Here is a 23010-nt window from a genome sequence, read left to right as displayed (position 1 = left end):
TTTGCACAGTGGTGCTTTTCCTAGAACACTCTCGTCCAGTTATGTCTCAGCGTAGTTGCTCATCCCAGCATTGGTCCTTCGGAGAACTGTTACTGATCCTTCAAAGGTCAGGACCAGCGGACCTTCACTGTTGGAGCCCATCTGGGTTTCCTGGTGGCTTTGCCCAGCAGGTCTGCATAAAGAGGATGATTGGACCTCAGGCCTGGGTACCAGGTGTTTGGAAGGGTCTACACGTGGCTGTATCTAGCAAGGGGGAGGTCTTTTGCTCCACCCCTTGGCATTGTGATGAAAAGCCCTTTGGAATAAAGTTCTGGGATGATGGGTTGAGACCCAGGCCCTCCTGTGTTTTCTGTCTTTCCTCGCATCATCTAGGTATCTCTTTCTAGCTAATATTTCTCACTTCTCTCTATTCAAGAGTACTCTGGGTCGTAAAAGTGGTGGCTGGCGCCTGAACAGAGACACCAGAGAATTGGTAGGGTAGAGGGCCCCGTGGGAAGTTAGGGCATGTCCGATTATGTTGTGTAGACAAGGGTAACCTATTCTCTTCTCGGGAGTGAAAGGGGCTGAAAATATGCCCAAGTGATGCAGCAAGTGTTTGCCTTTGTCTGTCTTTCTCTGTTTTTCTCTCTTGTTAATAAAGTAAGTCATAAGTTTAGTTTAAGATATTAGCGTGGAAAGCTGGGCGGTGGTGGTGCACGCCTTTAATCCCAGCACTCGGGAGCAGAGGCAGGTGGATCTCTGTGAGTTCAAAGCCAGCCTGGGCTACAGAGTGAGTTCCAGGAAAGGCTCCAAAGTTACAGAGAAACCCTGTCTCAAAAAACAAAAACAAAAACAAAAGCAAAGCAAAGCAAAACAAACAAACAAAAAGGATATTAGTGTAGAATAAGTTTTAGGTCTAGAGATACAGTGAAGGTTTAATAAAGTAGTAGAGTAGGTTTTCTCAACCTGGGACCCAGAGGTAGGGTCCCTAGCAGACTGTGGGCTGGCAGTCTGAACAGTTTCAGAAATTCCAGAAGCCGCTAAGAATGCCAGAGCCAGGACAGCGGCCACAGCCTGGCATCCGCAACTGAGACCTGAGGATGCAGTGTAACCCAGGTCGTAGACGCCCGAGGGCCTGTAAGCTTTCTGCCGAAAGAAAACCTCGCGGTGAGCCTGAGAGCCGAGTGGAGACATCAAGTGCCAGCGAAAGCAGAGCCAGCACTAGGGGTGAGGTTCTGCGTGCTTTCTGCCATGAAAGCGCCATGGCGGGAGAGCGCAGTCAGCCAGCCAGGGACGGCAGGCAGCAGCTTTTGAGGTGCAGCAAAGACTTTGGACCCCAGCTACCGGCACAGGCCTGTCTCCTGGAGCCACAGTCCCTGGCGCAAGACGCCATGGGAAAGGCAGAGAGGCGAGCAGGTGGCTCAGCAGAGGTGCCATGGGAGAGGCCAAGAGTTCAGTGGACAGCAAAGTGTGGCTGGAACCCTGGAGGCGAGAACCGTGCTGCAGACCGAAGATCTGTGGGAACTGCGGAGACGCAGCCTGAGCTTCCAGCAGCAAAAGTTTTGCAGTATGTTTGTTGTCTGTAAGAAAGTCTCTTTTGAGAGGACTTTGCATCAACCAGCTCCTATGGAGTTAATAGCTTTCTCCCTGAGCGAAGGACTACCATAAAAAACGCTGATTGTAACTGCAAGTACTTCTGTCCCTGAGAACGAAAAGTTGCAGAGACGCTTGTTGGAACTAAAATTATTAACTGCAATAAGTTTTTAGTTGTAAAATGTCTCTTCATATTTGGAAATGAAAGTCTAGTACCAGGATTTATTTGAACTTTTTGAACTTAAAAAAAAAATGAGATAAAACTACAAAAAGGTTTTGGTTATGGGTTTCTTCATATTTGGAAGGCTGGTACCTTTATTTGAATTTTTGGACTTAAGAAATGAGTTGGACAATAGTGATTTCATTGCAATGGGACAATTTTGAACTTAATGTATATACACTAACAGCGATGACCTAGGAACTGTTTTATGGAACTGTTTGTACTAAAAATGGAACTGTTTAAATGGAGACTTTTTTTTTCTACCTAGGCTCAAGATGCAGTTTTGTGTATGCATATGTGCTTTATTAACTGTGGTGATTTATGAATTGTTTTGTGTTAAAAATGGAACTGTTTACTTGATGGAACTGTTTAAATGGGGAAGTTTTTTTTTTTTTTTTTTTTTTTTTTTTTTTTTTATTTTTTTTTTTTTATGTTTATTATGGAAGTTTGGTTTTTTTCCAACTAAGCTCAAGATTTAGTTTAAAAAATTATAAAGGAGTTAATATTCCTCAGTCTATTTAATTTAAAAAATATTTTATTACTTGAGTGTATTAATGGTATTTTTGTATAGTTATACTAAGAGATTACTTTAAGCATAAAGAGTTTTATTAAGAAATTGCTTTTGGGGGGCTGGAGAGATGGCTCAGAGCACTGACTGCTCTTCCAGAGGTCCTGAGTTCAATTCCCAGCACCCACATGGTGGCACACAACCATCTGTAATGAGATCTGGCACCCTCTTCTGTATACATAATGAATAAATAAATATTTAAAAAAGGAAATTGCTTTTGGATGTTTTGCTAAAGTATTATTATTTTTCCGGAGCTGAGGACCAAACCCAGGGCCTTGAGCTTGCTAGGCAAGCGCTCTACCACTGAGCTAAATCCCAAACCCATAAAGTTTTTGAAGTGTTAATGGTCATATTGAGAATATTGATTCTGAATGTATGCATGGTAATATTTATGATAGAGCTATGTTAGCATATTGATATTGATACACCATGGTTTGGTGAAGTTAAGGAAATATTTAAGTTTGATGCAGATGCATCAAAAGTTTATCCTATGTAAGGAATGCAAATGGTTATATGAAGAGATTGCTTTAGAGTGTAAAGAGTTTTAAGAAATTGATTTTGGATTTTTGCTAAAGTTTTTAAAGTGTTAATGGTTCTATTAAGAGTTTGTTTTGGATGCAAATTTGAAAGAATTGTAATTAAAGCAATATTTATGTTAGATTTATGTTAACCTGTTAATGAAGGTAAAGGAGTCTTTAAGTTTTGATGCAGTTGCATCAGGAGTTTATTGATTTGTTTGATGTGGTTGCATCCAGAGATTTTTGACTTAGGGCTTGATGCAGCTAAAACTGTTGTAGTCATCTTAGACCAATTCCAAACAGGACATTCATTCCATCTATATCATCTTCTACTCCTTCACTGGGAAGTGTGACAGCTATGGAGATTGCTGTGAGCTCTAAATGGGAGATTTTTGTTTTCTTTCTTTTAAATATTAAGAAGGGGAGACCTGTTAGAGCCCATCTGGGTTTCCTGGTGGCTTTGCCCAGCAGGTCTGCATAAAGATGATTGGACCATAGGCCTGAGTATCAGGTGTTTGGAAGGGTCTGCACTTGGCTGTACTGAGCAAAGGGGAGGTCTTTTGCTCCTCCCCTTGGCTTTGTGATATTCCCCTTTGGAATAAAGTTCAGGGCTGGTGGGGGCAGACCCAGGTCCTCCTGAGGCTATCCGGTGTTTCCTCTTCCCTCAGTGTCTAGGTCTCTCTTTCTAGCTAGTATTTCTCACTTCTCCCTACTCGAGTAGCCTGGGTTGTAAAAGTGGCGGCTGCTCCGCCACACTTCACTTTTACCACTGTCTGCTCAGTGTCTGCCGTAAGCTCCTGAATACACCTGTTTACATTCTTTGGCCTGCTGTACCTGTATGTGACAGGGCAGCACATCCTCTGCCTCTCTGCACTCCGTGATGACAGCTCTGGGATGGCCTAGCGAATCCATCCCTAACACATGAACCATTTTAACTGGAGGAGACCTAAGAGGCAGTGGAACCGGTCTAGAAGCTAGGACAGTTCATTTTCAGTCTGGTATACCTCTGGCCCAATGATGGCGTGTCTCAAATTAGTGACCTAGGCGCTAGATGGTAGATCCAGGCTCAGGCTTCCAGAAAGGGAACCTTTAGGACTCTAAGATCTGATTTTGGAGGCTATCTTTCAGAAGGCGAGAAACAGGAAGATCAGCTCTTAAGGTGAGTTAGTCACAGCTCTAAATGAAAGCCACCAAGGGCTGGGACCAGTCTGACTACAGGAGCTGCCACTTTATAACTAATTAATTCCACATTTTAAAAATGGATGGTACGGCTTTAGAGACTGAACTGAACTTGCTTTGTGCTAGAGTAGGGAATCTGAAGTCAGGTGAGCTTTACACTCGCCCTAACTTTCATGAGTGGCAGTGTGTCAAAATGTCAGATGAATGAACTGGAACGAGCTGGGCAGCTGCAGAAATCCACGAAGACCTCTTTACCCCCCTCTTGTCCTGTATTCCCCTCCAGCAAAATTTCTAGTCCTATTTCCAGATTGTCTCCTAAAGGGCTAGAGGCATAGCTCAGTGGTACAGTGCTTGCCTAGATGTGTGAGGCCAAGATTCAGTCCTTAGTGGAGCAAACCAAATTAAACCACCCCACCCCACCATCTTTAAGATGGCTGCCATCAGATGCCAAATAAAACCTAAGGTCCCTGCCAGGTGTGGGAAGTAACCATTCCAAGCTCTAGGCTGTTATTCACCTTCCTCCTGGACTGCCCTCCAGCCCTGCCCAACTCCTACCAAAGGGGTCTCTGAACATGTCTCCTGGTCCCTCTGAGGTCTCCACTCAGGGGCAGCTTCACGGTCTTGGACCTTTCCTTCTAAGCATGTATCACTTCAACAGCTTTGTTACGTTTTATCTGACCCCCCTTTTCCTGTACAAATTCTACAGAGACAAGCTGTTGCATGTCTTGTGTCCAAATAGCCCTGGGCAGAGGTTCTCAGGAATTTCTTGTGTATAAAGACTTTTTGATGCTGGCTGGCATCTCCTGCAGCCAGGAATTCCTGCTGCTTCTGGGCTTTGATCGTCATTAATGAGTAAATCTTCTTTGGGGTTCAAGATCCAGCTGCTCTCCTTTCGTCCCAAAGCCCCAAGCCTGTGCCTGGGGCTCTTGGCTCCTGCCAAGCCGAAGCCACACCTCAGAAGAGCAGGGAGGTGAGTCTCTGGGCTGGGCCAGGGTTGGGAAACTTGGAGGGCCTGAAGACGCAGCTGCCAGTGGGAATTGAGCACGCTGGCAGAAACCACCCATGGTGCTGCACCCTACCAGCCACATGGGCAGGAAGAGGGCAAAGGGCACAGTTCTAACAGCAGCATTTACTTTGGTTTTCACTTTTCAAGGCCCAAGGGTGCTTTGTCAAGATCAAGTCCTATCCACTGTCCCATCACTCTTCTTTCAGCCACTTCAACAGCTGGGGTGCAAAGTAGGTGATGATGACGTCAGCACCTGTATGGGAAACAAAAATGAGAGGATGGGACGTCAGCCCCCAGAACACTGGGGAGGTGAGGGCCAGGCACGGGGGACCATCATGGAGAGGCACAGCCGAAGACTGAGCCCGGCTGTGGCCAGCTCCAGATACCGAACAGGTCATTCTCTTGTTCTGGGCTTGCTGGTGTGCGTACGACGTGTGCAGAAGCAGGCAAGCACAAGTCTGAATGTCCTGCCAGCCTGGGGAAACCGCGGCCCAGTGCAGCACTGAGACCAGACTACAGACATCTCTTAGTTGAGGTTCTTTCTCCTCCTGCTATGTCACTGAGATCCAGCCAGGGCTGACTGGACGTCGACTCCACGGTCTCCCCATGGGTTTCAATGATGAGCGAGTGTGTCCAATTTGCTTGTGTCTATGGACCTTTCCGGTGAGTGGGGATAATGGGCGTCTGCTGTTAAACTCTTGGCCCTGGAGCCCGAACCTACCCTGATGACCAGAATGGTGTGTGATATCAACGGAAACCTGCTCCCATGTATAGGGTAATAAGCCTCCACTGCGTATTATCTCAGGCACTCCTCAGGACAGTACCAGGTATCTTATCCCGGTCTATGGACAAGGACTCCGAGGTTCACAAAAGTGGCCTGCCCAAGTTCTCACAACCGAAGAGCTATACCAGGGTCCTGTTCCCGCCGTCGCTGCACATCGGTCCTGCCCCTCCTCAGACTCTTTTCTAACTTGTGCCTGGTGATCAGAACTTCCGGCAAAGAATCCCAGCTTCTCGGACCTTTGCTTTCCTACCCGGGCCGAGTGCCTATCAGGCCGGGTGGCACAAGTTCCGAACCCCACCCCTGCTTACCGGCTCTGCGGAAGGCTGTCACGGCCTCCAGTACAGCAGTCCTGAGATCAAAGGCCCCGGCCTGGGCTCCGTGCCACAGCATGGCAAACTCTCCGGACACCTGGTATACTGCGAGGGGGAGCTCGGGGTGCTGTGGAGAATGGCAAACAGGTTCCAGTGACCGTCCCTTCCTCCCTGCCCAGCCGGCATGATCACTGCCGCCGCCGCCGAGAGCCCAGCTCGTTCACCAAGTGTTCAGCCAGAGCTGTCTAGAGGCTCCCGTGAGCCATGGCCGATGAGACAAGCAGCACCTAGGCCGGGGTGGGAGGGGGCTCCTCTTCAGGGGCACACTGTTTCTGGCTCAGAGGTTCCTTCTAGAGCCCCTCCATTTAGGGTGGGTGCACGGTGGGGCGACCTCTCCCACCCTACATTCTGTGCTTACCTTGTCCTTCACCTCCCGCACCACATCCAGGTAGGGCATTCCCGGCTTCACCATGAGCATGTCAGCTCCTTCCCGAATGTCCCGGGCCTAGGGATAAGGGGGAAGTGTGGGCAGAGCCTGAGACAGGGACGGGGGCAGGGCAGGCGGGTACGGGGCTTAAGCTCTGGTCACTCACCACTGCGCGCAGGGCCAGGCCACGGGCTCCGGGGGGCAGCTGGTAACAGCGGCGGTCTCCAAAAGCTGGGCTCGACTGAGCTGCATCCCTACGAAAGAACATGGCCATGCTGGAGTCCAGCTTCAGGAGCCTGGGCCAGGAGTTTAACAGACCCCTGCTGGTGCCACTTACCGGAAAGGTCCATAGAAACAGGAGGCAAACTTGGCGCTATAGCTCATCACAGAGACCTACGGAGAAGACAGTGGGGTCCAGGCTGAGTCGGCCCTTTCCAAATCCCAGGCCGAAGTGACGAGGAAAAGTCCTCAGGCAGGAATTAAAGGACCTATAATCCAGCCTCACAGCACACACACTAGGCCTTAATTACTCTGAGGCCGAGATGGAATCCAAAGGCCTCATCCAGCACTGCTCCCAATTTTGTGATTCACTGTGTCTACGTGGGGTCACGTGTGAGTGCATGTGCGTGCACACGTGCGTGGAGCTCAGAGAACAACTTCAGCGTCATTCCTCAGCTGCTGCCCACTTTTTTGGTTGAGATAGTTATCTCCTACGGGCCTACAACTTTGCCAGGGGTAGGCTAGCTGGCCAGCAAGCTCTACCACACCATCACAGGGATATTACAAGCACACCACCATGCCTGCTTTTCACAGGGGCTGGGAGATCCAAACTCAGGTCCTCACACTTACAAGCAAATGCTTTATAGAGCCATAGTCCTTGGGCTGGCCTGGGCCCTTCTCCTTCCATTCATCCCCACACCCCTCCCTGCCCTCAGTTCATACCCTGTTGCCAAGTCCATGTTTGAGCAGGGCAGTCTTGATGGCCTCAACACGTCCATCCATCATGTCTGATGGGGCTACAACCTGACATCCTGAGGGACAGAAGGGGACCTTCAGAATTCTGGATCTCTCTCGCCCATTACGCCACCCTGTCCCTGCTACTAGGGGCTCACTCACCTGCCTTGGCATAGGCCAGTGCCACCTCTGCCAACCGCTGTCGGCTTTCCTCGGCTAGGAATGCTCCATTCTCACTCAGGAGGCCTGGGGGGCAAGGTGGATGGCTATGAGGGTACACCTGGGGTCCTTGTTTATGCCCGCCCTGGGGGGAAGCTGGGCTTGGATAACAGGGCATGCGGCTCACCACAGTGACCATGGGAGGTGTAGGGACACAGGCAGACATCACAGGCCACTAGAAGGTCAGGGAAGGTCTTCCTCAACAGACGGATAGCCTCAATGGCTGGAGAGTCCTCAGAGTCAGCTGCGGAGCCCTGCTCATCCTAGAGGCAGGAGAAGGACAGGGTGGTCTGTGTGTCACAGGTGTTTTTCACAGGGCACGGTGGCTGCCACTGACGGACACAACCCCAGCCTTCTCCTTTCATCCCATCGAAGACTCTGGATGAGGATGCACTGGACTGGCGCCATTTGTACAGCGTGCAGCAGAACCCTGGAGACAGGGCTCAGATCACCCAGTGAGGGTGTCACAGTCCTACTTATGAGCTTCCTGACCTGGGGTCAAAGGCAAAGAATGCACCAATGCAGTTATGGCCCCCAGAGCCTGCAGAGGGCAGAGCAAGGCCACAGTGAGTGTGGCACTTCAATCCCTCCTCACTCTGTCTTCATTTCTCCTTCCGTGTGTGTGTGTGTGTGTGTGTGTGTGTGTGTGTGTGTGTGTATGTATCTGTGTGTGTGCATGTGTATACACATATACACACACGCACGCAGAGACCACAGGTCAAAACTGGGTCTTCCTCCATCATTCTCAACCTTATTTTAATTTTTTTGTTTGTTTTGGAAACAGGGTCTCACCATGTAGCTTGGGCTGGCCTAGAACTAGTTACATAAACCAGGCTGGATTTGAACTCAGAAAGAGGCTGCCTGTCCCACTAATGGGGATTAAAGGTGTGCACCACCATGCCACAGGTCTTCACCGAACCTGGAGCTCCATTCAGGCAGACTGACTGTCCAGCAAACCCCACAGATCTCCGTATCTCTGCCCGCTCAGCACTGGGGTCACAATCACACACTGCCCGCTCAGCACTGGGGTCACAGTCACACACTGCCCGCTCAGCACTGGGGTCACAGTCACACACCGCCCGCTCAGCACTGGGGCCACAGTCACACACCGCCCGCTCAGCACTGGGGTCACAGTCACACACTGCCTGCTCAGCACTGGGGTCACAGTCACGCACTGCCTGCTCAGCACTGGGGTCACAGTCACGCACTGCCTGCTCAGCACTGGGGTCACAGTCACGCACTGCCTGCTCACACTGGGGTCACAGTCACACACTGCCCGCTCAGCACTGGGGTCACAGTCACACACTGCCCGCTCAGCACTGGGGTCACAGTCACACACTGCCTGCTCAGCACTGGGGTCACAGTCACACACTGCCCGCTCAGCACTGGGGTCACAGTCACTGCCTGCTCAGCACCCGGGTCACAGTCACGCACTGCCTGCTCAGCCCTGGAGTCACAGTCACGCACTGCCTCCTCAGCACTGGGGTCACAGTCACACACTGTCTGCTCACACTGGGGTCACAGTCACACACCGCATGCTCAGCACAGGGGTCACAGTCACTGCCTGCTCAGCACCCGGGTCACAGTCACGCACTGCCTGCTCAGCCCTGGGGTCACAGTCACGCACTGCCTCCTCAGCACTGGGGCCACAGTCACACACTGTCTGCTCACACTGGGGTCACAGTCACACACCGCACGCTCAGCACTGAGGTCACAGTCAGGCACTGCCCGCTCAGCCCTGGGGTCACAGTCACGCACTGCCCGCTCAGCACTGGGGTCACAGTCACACACTGCCCGCTCAGCACTGGGTCACAGTCACACACTGCCTCCTCAGCACTGGGGTCACAGTCGCGCACTGCCTGCTCAGCACTGGGGTCACAGTCACGCACTGCCTCCTCAGCACTGGGTCACAGTCACGCACTGCCTCGCTCAGCACTGGGGTCACAGTCACGCACTGCCCGCTCAGCACTGGGATCACAGTCACGCACTGCCTGCTCAGCACTGGGGTCACAGTCACGCACTGCCCGCTCAGCACTGGGGTCACAGTCACACACTGCCTCCTCAGCACTGGGGTCACAGTCACGCACTGCCCGCTCAGCACTGGGGTCACAGTCACACACTGCCTGCTCAGCACTGGGGTCACAGTCACACACTGCCTCCTCAGCACTGGGGTCACAGTCACACACTGCCTGCTCACACTGGGATCACAGTCACGCACTGCCTGCTCAGCACTGGGGTCACAGTCACACACTGCCTGCTCAGCACTGGGGTCACAGTCACACACCGCCTGCTCAGCACTGGGGTCACAGTCACGCACTGCCCGCTCAGCTTTTCCACATGGGTCTTGGGACTGAACTCGGATCCTCAAGCTGGAGCAGCAAGCTCTTTACCAATTGAGCTACTTGCCCAGTGCTCATCTTCCCTTTCAACTCTTCCAACATTTCACCTTGGGAACTCTGCTGGGAACGCCGAAGATCAGGACGCAGCGCAGGCCTGCTTCCACCAGGGGTCTCAGCATGTCCTCTAGCTGGTTGACGCCATACCTGGGAGAGGTCAGGGAAGCGTGAAGCACTGAGGGAACAGGTCCCCTACCCAGGCCTCCACCCCTCTGCACAGTGCCTCTGTTAAAAGCCAAGCTGCAGGCTGGGGATGTAGCTCTGTGGTAACACACTTGCTAGCCTGTGAGAGGTCCGCAGTGAAGATCCAAGCTGTGCAGGGACCAGGAGGGTACACACCCCTCAGTAGTCCAGGACCAAATACTAACACACCCACCACAGAGGTGGGCAAATGGGGTCACAAACAGAGAAGTTATGGAGTGAGCTGTGGCAGACTCCTCTATGGCTTTTACTCAACTCAAGTACCATCTCAAGCTCAGTTCCCGGCTGCAGCAACCTCTGCCACAATGTCCCCGATGGTGGGACACCTGTCACTTTATGAGGCTGCCTCCCATACTATCTAACAGTCTAGTCTCCAGGCAATCCTTCTTTCCATGGCGCCTTTCCAGCTCCTGGCATTGGCACCCCTGAATTGCTCCCTCCATCATCTCCCCGCCACTCATCATGACTCCTACCTGGCCACTCCTGGGAGGCTGGCAATAGGCTGGACATCATCAGGAACGTCCCTGCAAGAGTGGGAAGGGCCAGTGGTGAGTGTGCCTGGGAAGGGCAGGGTGGGGAGCTGGGAAAGGACAAGGGAGCAGAGATGGAGGGAGGAGGTGGAAACCCATGTCTGGCTCTCCTGCCTGGCCAATCCCAGGGCCTAAAATCACGACAGGAACAGTCACAGTGTGACAGTAAGAGCCGTGTCCCGAAAGAACAGCAGTCACAGGAAGGACTTGGACTCTGAGGTCAGAGGGTCCTTGTGTCTTAGTACATGTTGACTAAGTGACTTTGGCCAAGATGTGGCATCTCCTTCAGCCTCAGGCCCTTCACCCGGATCCTGTGCAGATTCATCTCTTCACCCACTGAAGATTTACTGAGCAGTTCTTATGTGCTAGGTAGTGTTCTGGACATTGATGAGAACAGTGAGGCAGCAACAACCCCTGCCCTCCAGAGGTGAGACGCATGCAGACTCTATTTCTTCCTTGTGTAGAGAGAGACCAGGACTGAAGGCGATAACAGATGCAGGTGTTCAGCATAGTTCCTGCTGCACAGTAAGCAAGCACTCCACAAATACCTTCTGTGGTTGCTAGCAATTATAACTGCTTGACTGTGTTTTAACAATCGCCTCTTGCGTAGACACAGCATTCAACCCAGCTACTTCCTCCTCCTCCCTCCTCTTGTTTTAGCCACCGAAGCTCAGAAGGGCAAGAGTAACCTTGATTTTACAAATGGAGTGCCTTGACTTCTTTTCGGGGCTTGTATGGTTCCAAAGACTACTGTCCTCAACCTCACAGGCCACGTGCAAAACCTTTTGTTTCGGCTCCCCGCTCCCAACAATACTGACTGCTCTAGGCACGTAGGTCCTCCAACCCTAGGCAGATCCAAGGCACAGTTTGGGGGACTCACGTGACAAAGATGGGGTAGATGAGGTTGGAGGCACTGATGGTGGAGGCAGAGGTCTGCCAGGTCCGAAGCACGGGGTGGAAGTAGCCGCTGTGCAGGACGGACTGGTGATGCATGGTGTGGGCCAGTGGGCACAGGGCAGTCCGCTCGACGGGATCTAGACTCGTGTGCTGTCCGCTGTGGATCAGCTCTGCGGGGGACCCACAGGAAGTGTAAGACATGGCTGTGCCCAGGGTCACATCCGGGAGACGGCTCTTTCACGCCCCTGCCTCTCCTCTCCCCTGTCTCTGCAACTCATGGTGTGGTTTTTACCTACAGCTGCCCCTCCAGGACAAGGTAAGGCAGGGATACCCACAGAAGCTTCAGAGTAGTTCAATCTAACGATAGCATTTGGTCTGTACTTCTCAGGACTGCTAGTTAAAAACAAACAAACAAACAAACAGACAGACAAACAGTTTTGGGGGGAGATGGCTCAGTGGTTAAGATCACCGGCTGCTCTTCCAGAAGCCTGAGTTCAATCCTCAGCACCCACATGGCAGCTCACAACTGTCTGTAATTTCAGTTCCAGGGGATCCGACACCCTCATACAGACATGAATACAGACAAAACACCAATGCTCATTAAAAAAAAAAAAAAAAAAAAAAAACCCACAACTTTTCTAGTATCTTTAAATTGTATCTTAGCAAGGAATCTGAAAATTAGAAATAAAAAAGAAGCAGAACCGATTCTTCCTTGTACGGATTTTAAGAAGCACTGATCATTGCAACATTTAAACTGCATTTAATCCATGAAAAACGCCCATGATTATGGCAGACAGAGATGTAACTTTTTTTAATGTGGTGCCATCGATCAAACCCAGGGACTTTACAAATGTCAGGCATGGATTCAACTACTGGGTTACAGCCCCAGCATTAGTGTTGTTTTGATTTTGAGGCAGGATTTCACTGTGTAATTCAGGCTGGCCCCAAACTTGCTTGGCAAGTATTTTAGAGAAGCAGAAAGAAAAATGCCCTGGAATTCTGCTGTTAGCCCAAAGCATTGCTAACACCTTGGCGTGTGGGCTGTGGCACTAGGCACAGTGAATACCAAGATCAATTACTGCTCACATGATTGACACACTGACACACACACACACACACAACACACACACACACTTCCCCTGTACAGTGGCCTCAAAAGAGCTCTTGTAACCAAGGAGCCTTCTGCGGCGGCCAACCATGGCTGCCTGATCCTCCCACATCTACCCTCCAAGGGCTAGGATTATGTGATACACAGGAACCCAGGTTTTTGTGAATGCTAGGCAAGCACGATACCAGCCCAACTGCTTGTATGGGGATGGCACACTGTTCTCTTCCCCTAGGCCGACACTCCGCAGTCTGCCCTCAGGTAAGCGTGCCACCAGCTTCTCCCTCGCCCACTTCCCAGTGCCTCTTCTCTAACAGTTCTTTGTAGCACTGGCTTATCTTGTGCTGGTTAACAGAGGTTCTACAGGGCAAAGGCTGTGGTGAATTCATTCTGGCCTCCCACACCGTGCTCTCCCCACGCACAGCCTCCAGCACAGAGCAAATATTTCATCACCCCGAACACAAGACAAAACTGCAGGCCAAAAAAGTGATGCATGACCAAAGGAAGGAAGTCTGGGTGCCAAGTCTGGGTGTTTTAGAACCTACTGTGTGCCAGCTCACGGCAGCACCCTCACAGGTGCCTTCTGGAAGTCACAGGCTAGTCCTGGGAGGCAGGGCTGAACAAGCGCATTGCAGAGCCAGGCAGGCCAGGCCCCTATCATCCATGGACCCAGAGGAGGGCAGAAGAGCTTGTACAAGCCAGGGCTTGGGCTCTCTTCTGCAGAACGTGTGACTCTGGCAGAGAGCAAGAGACAGTGGTCCCTCCAGAAGGTGAGTGAGGATGACTGTGGACTCTTCTGAAGCCTCGAGGATGGAACAGAGGCCATGTCAAAGAGGTGGAGGAATTGAGACAGGGATGGGTTCTGAGCAGCAGCAAACAGGGTACTGGCCTGGCCAGAGCCTGGCTTTAAGAGAAAACTCTTGTAGCTGAGGAGAGCAGACAGGAAGCAGAGGATCAGTGGGAGGCCAGGAGGCGGAGAAGGAAGGGACATCTTGAGGCAGCCAAGAGGCTGTCTCTTAGGGCGGATGCTCTGACCCAGGGGACAACTGAGACAGGGGCATGGCAGGAAGAGGGTGGTGGGACGAAGGGCTGGACAGCTAGCTCCATTTTGGACATTTCCTTTTGGAGAACTCTTTTGGCTACTAAGCAGCCAAGTTTAAAAAAACAAAAAAAGCCACAGAAAGTGGAGGCTAGTAGGCTTGAATCTCTGCTCTTCAAACAAAGGGGATGTCGAGCGAGGGCCAGAGGGGCAGGTACTTACCCAAAGTCCTACAGCAAATTAAACGTGAAAACAAGTCCAGAACGCTGGGATCCTTCAGTGTGCTGTGTCGTGTTTCTGCTACTTCCCAGTCCCCTTCAGCTGCCTCCCAACCAGCTCAGGGGCCCCTCTTATCCCACCTTCCTCCTTGTAGAGTTGAGGTTATCAGGAGCCACACAGGACCAGCCCTACCACCACACCCCTGGGTGGGCCAGCCTCATCACAGGACACAGGGAGGCCAGGCCTCCTTGGAGATGTCACACTCCGCACCTATGAGGGTTTATCGACCCACTTTGTGCAAAACTTGGCTCTCACATCTGCTAGGAGTTAGTCCCGAGATATAAAATTATTTACTCAAAACCATATAGCTGGTCAGTGATAAAACTAGACTTTTCCCTTGTTCTGGACTCCAGCTGGTCTCTCTCTACAGATACCGTTTCTGATCTATTGAGTCTGTCAGGTACAGAGCACTGAAGGGAGCACTTTAGGACACTTAATTGCAAAAATCAACATAACTTTTAGTGATTAGGAAATAGAGGCTCAGGGAGGTTATGGAACTTGCTCAATGCCATTCTGGATTGGAGTCAGATTTTGAAACCAGGTGCATATTCAGATTCCTCTGCCTAAGAAGTATCTCTGCTGCAGGATCTGGCTTCTGGAATCCACACCTGCATTCCCTGGCTTTCACTCATCTCCCAAAAGCCTAAGGGAGCGACTGATAGGCCATCTGCCTAAAAGTAAAACTGGGAGGGCCACCTAGGAGCTGTGCCGTTTGAATTCTATGTCCAGGTAGCTGGGAGATACGGGAGGGAAAGATGGAGAGGTGTGTGGGTAGGAGGGGAGATGGAGAGGTGTGTGGGTAGGAGGGGAGATGGAGAGGTGTGTGGGTAGGAGGGGAGATGGAGAGGTGTGTGGGTAGGTGGGGGCACTACAGCAGCTCCTGTTTTCTTGTGGGACTGAACTCCTGGACCCATGTGCTCCATCACTGAGCTATATCCCCAGCCAGAAGAGTTCGACTTCTGTTCTCTCTCTCTCTCTCAATCTCTCTCTCTCTCTCACACGCACACACACACACACACACACACACACACACACACACACACACACAAATGACATGGAGATTTATTATTAATTATAAAGCTCAGCCTATAGCTTAGGCTTGTCTCACTAGCTCTTATAACATCTCTATTCATCACGTGTTGCCATGTGACTAGAAGCTTTTACCTCTCCTCCTGCACGTCTTGCTCCCTCTGCACCCAGGTGGCAACTCCACCTTTCCTCTTCCCAGAACTCTCTCTGTCCAGAAGTCCCTGCGCTGCCCCCTGCCTAGTTATTGCAGTTCAGTTTTTTATTAAACCAATCCCAGTGACACATCTTTGCACAGTGGAACCAAGTATCTTGCAACAGAGGGGGTTGTGGGATCCCCTGGAACTAGAATTACTTATGGTTGTTGAGCCACTATGTGGGTGCTAGGAACTGAACCCAGGTCCTCCGTGAGTGCAACAAGTACTCTTCATCACTGAGACATCCCTTGTCTGGGTTTAGGTTTTTATTTTGATCACCAGACAAAACTGAAAGAGATGTCAGGGCAAATAAAAAAAAAAAGTTCTATTCAATCCTTCACATTTTGACAGGAGAAATGAAGAGCTGGAGGGAAGTCACAGGACTTGAGCTCACACAGCAACTCAGGCTCCTGACTTCTAGTTCACTGCCCTCTACTACACCGTCTATTACAGCAGGTGTTTAGTCAAGGTCCAGAGCGGAAAGGTGCCCAGAGTTGCTTCTGTTTTACAGAACCAACTCTAGATCAGAATTGCCTTGAGAGATAGCCTTCAGAGCCTGGAAGATTCTCAAACAAGGGCAGGCACTTTCCCCAAATTAAGGGAGTTTGCAAACTTCAGTTTAAATCCTGTGTCTCCTATTAACAGGAATACATGACCATAGGGGCCCAGCTCGCCTTTCCTCCATTTTAAAACAGCTTCACTTTGCTAGCAAGCTTACAAAATGGTGCAGAAAGAACCCTTTGCTCAAACAGCCCCAGAGTGGACCCTAACTTTGGGCAAGGCCTTTCAGATCCCTTTCTTCAAAACCTGCACTGTGCTGGTATTATCAAGCCAGTAAGCTGTGGAGAAGATCACATAATGGTGAGGTGTGTTTGACACCACACTCAGGGCTAACGCTGAGCTGGGATGAGTACACAGTACGTGTGACCCTGCACCACACCCGAGGAAGGAGATACATTCCACCCCAGCGCCTGAGGTAAGAGAGGCTAGGGGCCCTCCAGCAGCACCTGCCTGACAGGAAGGAACTGGCCACTGTAGACAGTCAAGGGTAGTTTCATAGAGACACTGCAGGATAGCTTTTTGGAAAGGCTGTGGAGGTCTCTCTCACCTTCCACAGGAGGCAACATCCTCCCACCTGGGAGTGAGACTGTCACCAGGAGTGGCTGAGAAAGCGCTCCAGGGCCTGGACTCCCAGGCTGTGCCCCATGGAGGAGTCCAGAGGCTGTGCTCTTGGCATGGATAGTGGGAGCCGGTGCCAACTCTGGCAGGCTCTGCACGGGCTGGGGAGGAGACCGTCAGGAGGGCCAGCTAGGTAGAAGGTCCAAAGCTGGGAAAGCTGAAGCATGTTTCAAAAAGGCCCAGGAAAGGCAGCTGTGAGCAGTTCTGAAAAGGCATCGCCTGGTGGCCCATTTACATTTCCTCCACACTCTTGCTGCCACCTGCCACAGTGTTAGGAGGGATTAGATAAAAAAAAAAAAAAAAAAAAAAAAAAAACCAGACCTCGTCTAGTCTGCTGGCCTAATCCCCCTGCCTGGATTCAGCCATTTCAAACTAGGAGTTGCCTTTCCCAGATTGCTAAAAAATTCTGGCTGAGAGCTTCTACATCAAACAATGGCAAAATTGAATAGGGATCATACAGCAGGTCAGCTATAAATCTGGTCTAAAATCCGGGAGTCCAGCAGCCCTCAATTCTGACCTTTGACACTAGAAGAACAGAGTTCATACATTATATTCCCGGCAGAGATGAGCCGACTGAGCGCTCCAAGCCTGGGAGTAGGGGAGGGAAGGGGTATGGTATGACCTAGACCTGGTCACTGCTGGTAGCAGGCGGGTTAAGTGTGTGACTTTGGGATTTAAAAGGCATGGAGACAAACTCTTGTTTTCAGATGCTTGACCTCTTGTCTTCTCATGTGGTAAATTGGGGCTTGAACTGACCTCAATGGGCTGTTGTAATGCCTGACTGAGCAGAAGCTGTCGACATCCAGGACAAGCGACGTTCATTGTTTCCCCTCAGCTCTCCAGCCTGCCTGACACCTCCCGCTCCGAGACTACCCCTGCGGCCTCGGAGAAAGGAGGCGGGTGGAGCCCAGCTTTGAATCCCCAAGCCTGGACACAGCCAAGACCACGTAGCGGTAAGATATTCCGCCCACTCTAGAGGGTGCACCGGGACCGTGCCTCCGCTGCAGCGTCAGGTCTTCGGGAGCACAGTGCCATCCGGGATGCACCTCGTCTCGTCCTGGAGTCGTCCTCCCAACCCGCCACTTCCCAGAGGCAGGGCCCGCTCACCTACCCGGGAGGCCGGTCCCCGCCGCTCCAAGCCGCGGCTCCAGACTGCGCTCTCCCGCTCTAAAAGCGCAAGCCCACGTGGGGGCGGGGCGACTCACCCGGAAGCGGCTCTCCGACTGCCCGCCCCCACGGGGAGGGGGGATGTAGCCCAAGCTCCCTGCGGGGCCGCCCTAGGATCCCCGGGCTGCTCTCGGCCTGGCCCACGCTTGGGAAGGCTGGAGGCTTGGCCAATCTGGAGTTTTCGGGGAGCCCGAGAGACCGCCCACCCCCCCACTCCGGCCCACCCCTTCTCCCGCCCCTCGGGCCTCACTTGAGGTGGGAAGGCCCGAGGGGTGCACGTGGGCAGTCCCAAGCCTCTGGGCGGGGCCCTGGCTTTGCAATTCCAAACTCATCCCGGAGTTCACTTGAAGGTCTCTTCTCAGCCTGGAGCAAAAACTTGCTCATTGGTTACAAGAAAAAAAAGAACAATTGGATGTCAAGGACATTGAAACACCACATAATTCCTAACACAGCGGGTAAATCCATTTTGGCAGACTGAGCGCTTTAAAGTTGTTGAGTTCAGCAGCAGACTGACTGCCCATTTCAGACAAATTTATTCCAGCGTAATTAATTATCCAGCCCTTGATCTGTCATGGGTTGAGAGATGTGAAAGATGTGGACATTGAAAAAAACGAAACTAATCAAATGTGACAGGGGCATCAGGTTTATCTACAATGGGTATATTAAAATCTGACCAAAGGGTGCAGACTTGGTGGTATACACCTTTAATCCCAGCACTAGTAGGTAGAGGTAGGTGGATCTCTGAATTTGAGGTCAACTTGGTCTACAAAGTGAGGTCCAGGCCAGCCAAGGCTATAGTGATACATTGTCTCAACAAAACAAAAACAAACCAAACAACACAATTAAGTCTAAAAAATTTAGCCGAGTAGCAGAGGTGGACAAATCCCAGCACTTCGGAGTCAGAGAGGATCTGTGAGTTCGAAACCCCGTCTCCAAAAACAAAAACAACAAAATTAACCAAAGGTTTGTGGAGGATCAGAGCATGGGGTCTAGGGAGGTTAATGGAGCTAGAAACAAAGGCTGGTGGTGGAGGGGAGCATGGGGGAGTGACTGCTTACTAGGGAGGAGGTGATGAGATTATCTTGAAGGTAGACGTGGGTAGTTGTGTAATACTGTAAATGTCCTAAGTACCACCAAATCTTCTTTTAAAAATGGTTAATTTTATGATCTGTGAATCTCATTTAGTTTTTACAAATTCAGTAGAAAATTTGGACTTTTTCAGTAGAAAAGTTGTAATATGAGAAGTCAAATGAAGGCTATATGAGAACTGCGCTCCTTGTAATTTTTCTGTAAGTCTAAAATTATCCCAACCATTTATAAAGTTTACTCAAATAAAACCAGAAGTAAGGCCAAAGGCCACTGGATCATGATCTCAGTAATCATAAATTAGCTGTAAGACCCTACTTCTTTCTAAAGAGCCTCAATTTCCCATAAGTAAAAATAGGGGGCTAGGACACAAAAACATTTTTGAAAAGATTTATTGCCACGTGTGTGAATGTTTTGCCTGCATGCAAGGCTATGCACCACCTGCCTGTAGTGACGGGAGGTCAGAAAAGGGCGTGGGATTCCCTTGAACTGTAGCTACAGAAGTTGCTAGCTGCCGTGTGGGTCCTGGGAACTGAACCCTGGTCCTCTGGAAGAGTGTCGCTGTTATTAAGTGCTGAGCCATCTCTTCAGACCCTCAAAGTAGCTTTGAATGAATTAGAACAAGAATTCTTCCACTGGCCAGATCCAGGTTAGTCTCTGTGTACGAAGCACTCTGCTTAAAGAGAAGAGAAACTTACCTAAGTCTGCTGGAAAACTTTCAAAATCCAGATGCCATCATGGGGTGGTGTAGGTGTGACTGAGAAAGAGCTAATGGATGACCTCAAAGATTCTTTCCAGGTGTTGAATTCTGTACTTTTAAATCCAAATCTCCATTCCTAGAAAAGGTTTCTCTTAGACAGTTAAAGTTTAGTTAAGGGTTTGGGCAGGATGAACTAAAGATATAAAGAAGAGCATTTTTTGTTTTGTTTTGTTGTTGTTTGAACAAGCTAGGCAAGTATGCTGTATGTAACTGAGCCCTTTCCATTTTTTTTTTTTTTTCTGAGACAGGGTTTCTCTGTGTAGCTTTGCACCTTTCCTGGAGCTCACTTGAACTCAGAGATCCACCTGGCTCTGCCTCCTGAGTGCTGGGATTAAAGGTGTGCGCTGCTGCTGCCCAGCTGCCTTTCTGTTTTTGACTGGCACATGAACAGCCTTGGGGGGGGGCGATTAGATGGTAGGGTGAGCCCCTCTTACTCAGGCCTTGAATAGCAGGATTTGACCTCAGAAAGATGTTCTAGGAAGACCCATTTGCTAAGTGGGTATTCATGGGACACTGACCTCAAAGGAAGTCACAGAAGTCCAAATGGGACTTGAAAGGCTAGGTCTACCATGATGCCAATGGGAATTAAGAAGGGATATCAAATGACCATTGGGGTTCTGATTTATAAATTTGACTTATGACTTAACGATGTCTATTGGAGAATTAACATAGAGCTGTGGTTAAGAGCTAACAAAGGTAACAGTAATGCAGCTTGATAGGAGTTAGGAATTAATACCTGAAAGTTCTTAGAACAGCAGTCCTTAATTGTGAATGCTCATTCACCTGCTGGTGGTCCAACGAGATCCAGGATTCAGTGTGTGTGTGTGTGTGTGTGTGTGTGTGTGTATGAGAGAGGAGAGGAGAGAGAGGGGGAGGGAGGGGAGGGAGAGAGAGAGAGAGAGAGAGAGAGAGAGAGATGGGTCTTTTCCAAAAGCACACTGTATGAGTCATCATTTTAAACAAGAATGTTCTTTATTGTATAAAGCATTAAAATCTTTTCAACAGTCTCCAGTCACTTTCAATAAACTCTTCACTGTATCCACTCAACTAGCTAACAGTGTCCAACTCTATTACATCACCTGTCAACCTCAAGTGCTCAACTAAGATAAAAAGCAAAGTGCTTGGAGCACTACCTGGGGAGACGAAAGGCCATCAGACACTCCACAGCCACAGCGGTGGCAGTGAGGTGCCAGACTCCTGAGCACCATGACATTCACCTGAAGGTTCAGAGGTGTTTCAGGAGACGAGGACTAAGGAATCTGAGGACGAGAAGATGAAATAAGAGGAGGAGGAGAAATTGGGGCTGGAAAGCAGAGGCAGGAGACAGATGGAGAGGGAAAGACTGTGCCTAGAAGAAATAAAGCCTGAAACTTGTCAAGCGTTCAGGGAGTGAAAAGCAGCAGCCACCGGTCAGGGAGATGGACTAATGAAGAGAAAACCTGGGATTTTACACCTTCCAGGAGGTAGCACTAAATCCTACAGTGGCAGGCACTGAGTCACAGCTAAGATTAAGCCCCCTGTTTCTAAGAATTGGCACCCCTTTTGACAGACTCCAGTTGACACTGAGAATTTAAGAGTGTATGTTATAGGAGTGCAGCCACCCCAGCAGACTGAACATCTACAGTCAATAAAGAAGGGCTACAAGCTAATGAAGTCTAGAAACCAAACCAAACAAACAAACAAGCAATGTTACCATCCAGTGAAGAGATTACCTCATTTCTCCCACAGTTCAGTCATTTCCTAAAGGGCAACCATTCTGACCATTTTAAGACCCACTGCCAGTTCTGTGCAATCAAACGGGGTGACCATGATCAAAGCCCCATTTTGCCCCCTGAGCCTTTAGTGCCTCTGTGACCTGGAACACAGCAGGCAACATGGAAGTCACTACTTTTTGGGAGGGGCAGGGATATGGGATTTAAAAAAAAAAAAAACTAGCTAGCCACATACTTAAGTAAACAAACAATATCATACTATTTAGTCATTCAGAATCCCTTATACTTAAGAGTCACAAACTCCAGACCGATTCAGCAAAACAGGTTTCTGTTACTCAGAGGCTCTGAGTACGGGAAGAGCTGGTTTTGATCATTCTGGTCAGTTGTTACTTTGATCTCAGGCACCTGTGCCGCAGATGGCTCTGCCTCGCGGGGAAAGGCGTCCCGTGGGAACATCTCAGGGTGGTCACTTGCGTGGTGCCACAGTCTGCCCACTCTCTCCACTCAGTTGTCTACCTCCTCCTCCTCGTTCTGCTCTTCCTCATCCAGTCTTTCCTCGTCTTCATCCTCTTCCTCCCTGCTCTTGTCCTGCTCCTCGGAATCCGTTTTTTTGTCTCTGTCCTTCTTCTTCTGCTCCGAAGCTTCCTTCTTGCCTTTCTGCTCCCGCCTGTACGCTGTAAGGAAGCAGGAGACCACTGTTTGATCAGGCACACCAAGGCACAGGAGGACTAGCCAGGCCCGTGTCCCACGTCGGAAACGTTACCAACTAAACAGAGTGGAATCGTGACCAGTACTGGATTCCTGAAACCAGGTGATCAGGGAACGCAGGAGGCCATCTCTCCTATGGCTTAAGAAACAGAAGAGGGGATGGATACCTTCCAGGGCCTCTTTCAACGGGGCCACGAACCGCTGGAACTCCATCTCTTCCATGGCTGACAGCACATCACTGGCATTCAGAGTCTTGCGCTTGCCCTTCATCGCGAAGTTGTTCGCACTGGGAGAAAAAAGCAAAGCCCTTCAGAAGCTGCCAGAGTGGGTGGGGACACGAGACAGCAAGAGGTGGGGTGGGGAAAACAAGCCCACGCGTATCTTGGATTCACGGGTTTTCGAGACACGACTCAAGTTCATCCCTTCCCCGTGCAAAGCGCTACGGCAGCCCTTCTCGTTTAACCTGCTTCAGAATTTAGGGGAACCGGAGGAGAGCTGCGAGTCGCCCTCTCGACCGAGGCAGGGAACAGTGACGGGGGCCACGACCTCGGGGGGTCAGGGTCCCGCAGGGCCTCCCTTCTGCCTCTGCTCGGCTCACCAGGATGTGGCATAGAGAACGAAGACGCTGGCGGCGCGGGAGATGGCGCTCCGGGCCTCCTTGGAGATGTTGACGCCGTCCGGGAGCTGCGGGAGGGGAGAGAGCGCGCGCGCGGATCTCGTTACCCTTCTGCCCACTCGTCCGCCCTCGACCGGTCCGCCAGCCCCGAGCAGCTCACCGCTTCCTTGATGATCCTGGTAATGACGGCGTTGGGCAGATTTAGGTCCTCCGGCCTCTCCGCCATGGCCTCCGCCGGAGCCCGGGCCGCCTCCGCCCCAGGCCTTCTCTTCCGACAGTTCTGGCGTCTGGACTTCCCGCGTCGCTAAGCTCTGACCCTCGGAGGCTTCCGTCCCACCCCACGTTGCCAGTGTC

General features: G+C 50.7%; 2 protein-coding genes across 4 annotated transcripts; both read right to left on the bottom strand.

The window, feature by feature from the left end:
• Positions 1–5166: 5166 nt before the first annotated feature.
• On the bottom strand, positions 5167–17824 carry Alad (aminolevulinate dehydratase). 3 transcript variants are annotated; one of them, XM_028858032.2, is made up of 12 exons: positions 17719–17824; positions 11766–11952; positions 10829–10879; positions 10205–10301; positions 7886–8021; positions 7702–7785; positions 7528–7616; positions 6923–6978; positions 6752–6839; positions 6577–6663; positions 6156–6285; positions 5167–5316 (listed from the first exon to the last, which is right to left on the bottom strand). In XM_028858032.2, the coding sequence occupies exons 2-12, from the start codon at positions 11876–11878 to the stop codon at positions 5255–5257; spliced, it is 993 nt and encodes a 330-aa protein (XP_028713865.1). In that variant the 5' UTR covers positions 11879–11952; positions 17719–17824; the 3' UTR covers positions 5167–5254. The 3 variants fall into 3 exon arrangements, with proteins under 3 accessions (XP_028713865.1, XP_028713864.1, XP_028713867.1); XM_028858031.2 differs by having other exon boundaries at positions 17715–17799; XM_028858034.2 differs by lacking the exon at positions 17719–17824 and adding an exon at positions 14149–14312.
• Positions 17825–20570: 2746 nt separating this feature from the next.
• On the bottom strand, positions 20571–22972 carry Pole3 (DNA polymerase epsilon 3, accessory subunit). Its single transcript, XM_028858036.2, has 4 exons — positions 22817–22972; positions 22639–22724; positions 22208–22326; positions 20571–22006 (listed from the first exon to the last, which is right to left on the bottom strand). Exons 1-4 carry the CDS (start codon positions 22880–22882, stop codon positions 21837–21839), a joined length of 441 nt encoding a protein of 146 aa, XP_028713869.1. The 5' UTR covers positions 22883–22972; the 3' UTR covers positions 20571–21836.
• Between the last annotated feature and the right edge of the window lie 38 nt (positions 22973–23010).

This window comes from Peromyscus leucopus, chromosome 2 (genome assembly GCF_004664715.2).
Source record: "Peromyscus leucopus breed LL Stock chromosome 2, UCI_PerLeu_2.1, whole genome shotgun sequence".
NCBI classification, from domain to species: Eukaryota; Metazoa; Chordata; class Mammalia; order Rodentia; family Cricetidae; genus Peromyscus; species Peromyscus leucopus.
Note: the sequence above shows the minus strand (reverse complement) of the source record. Positions and strands in the feature narration are given on the sequence as shown.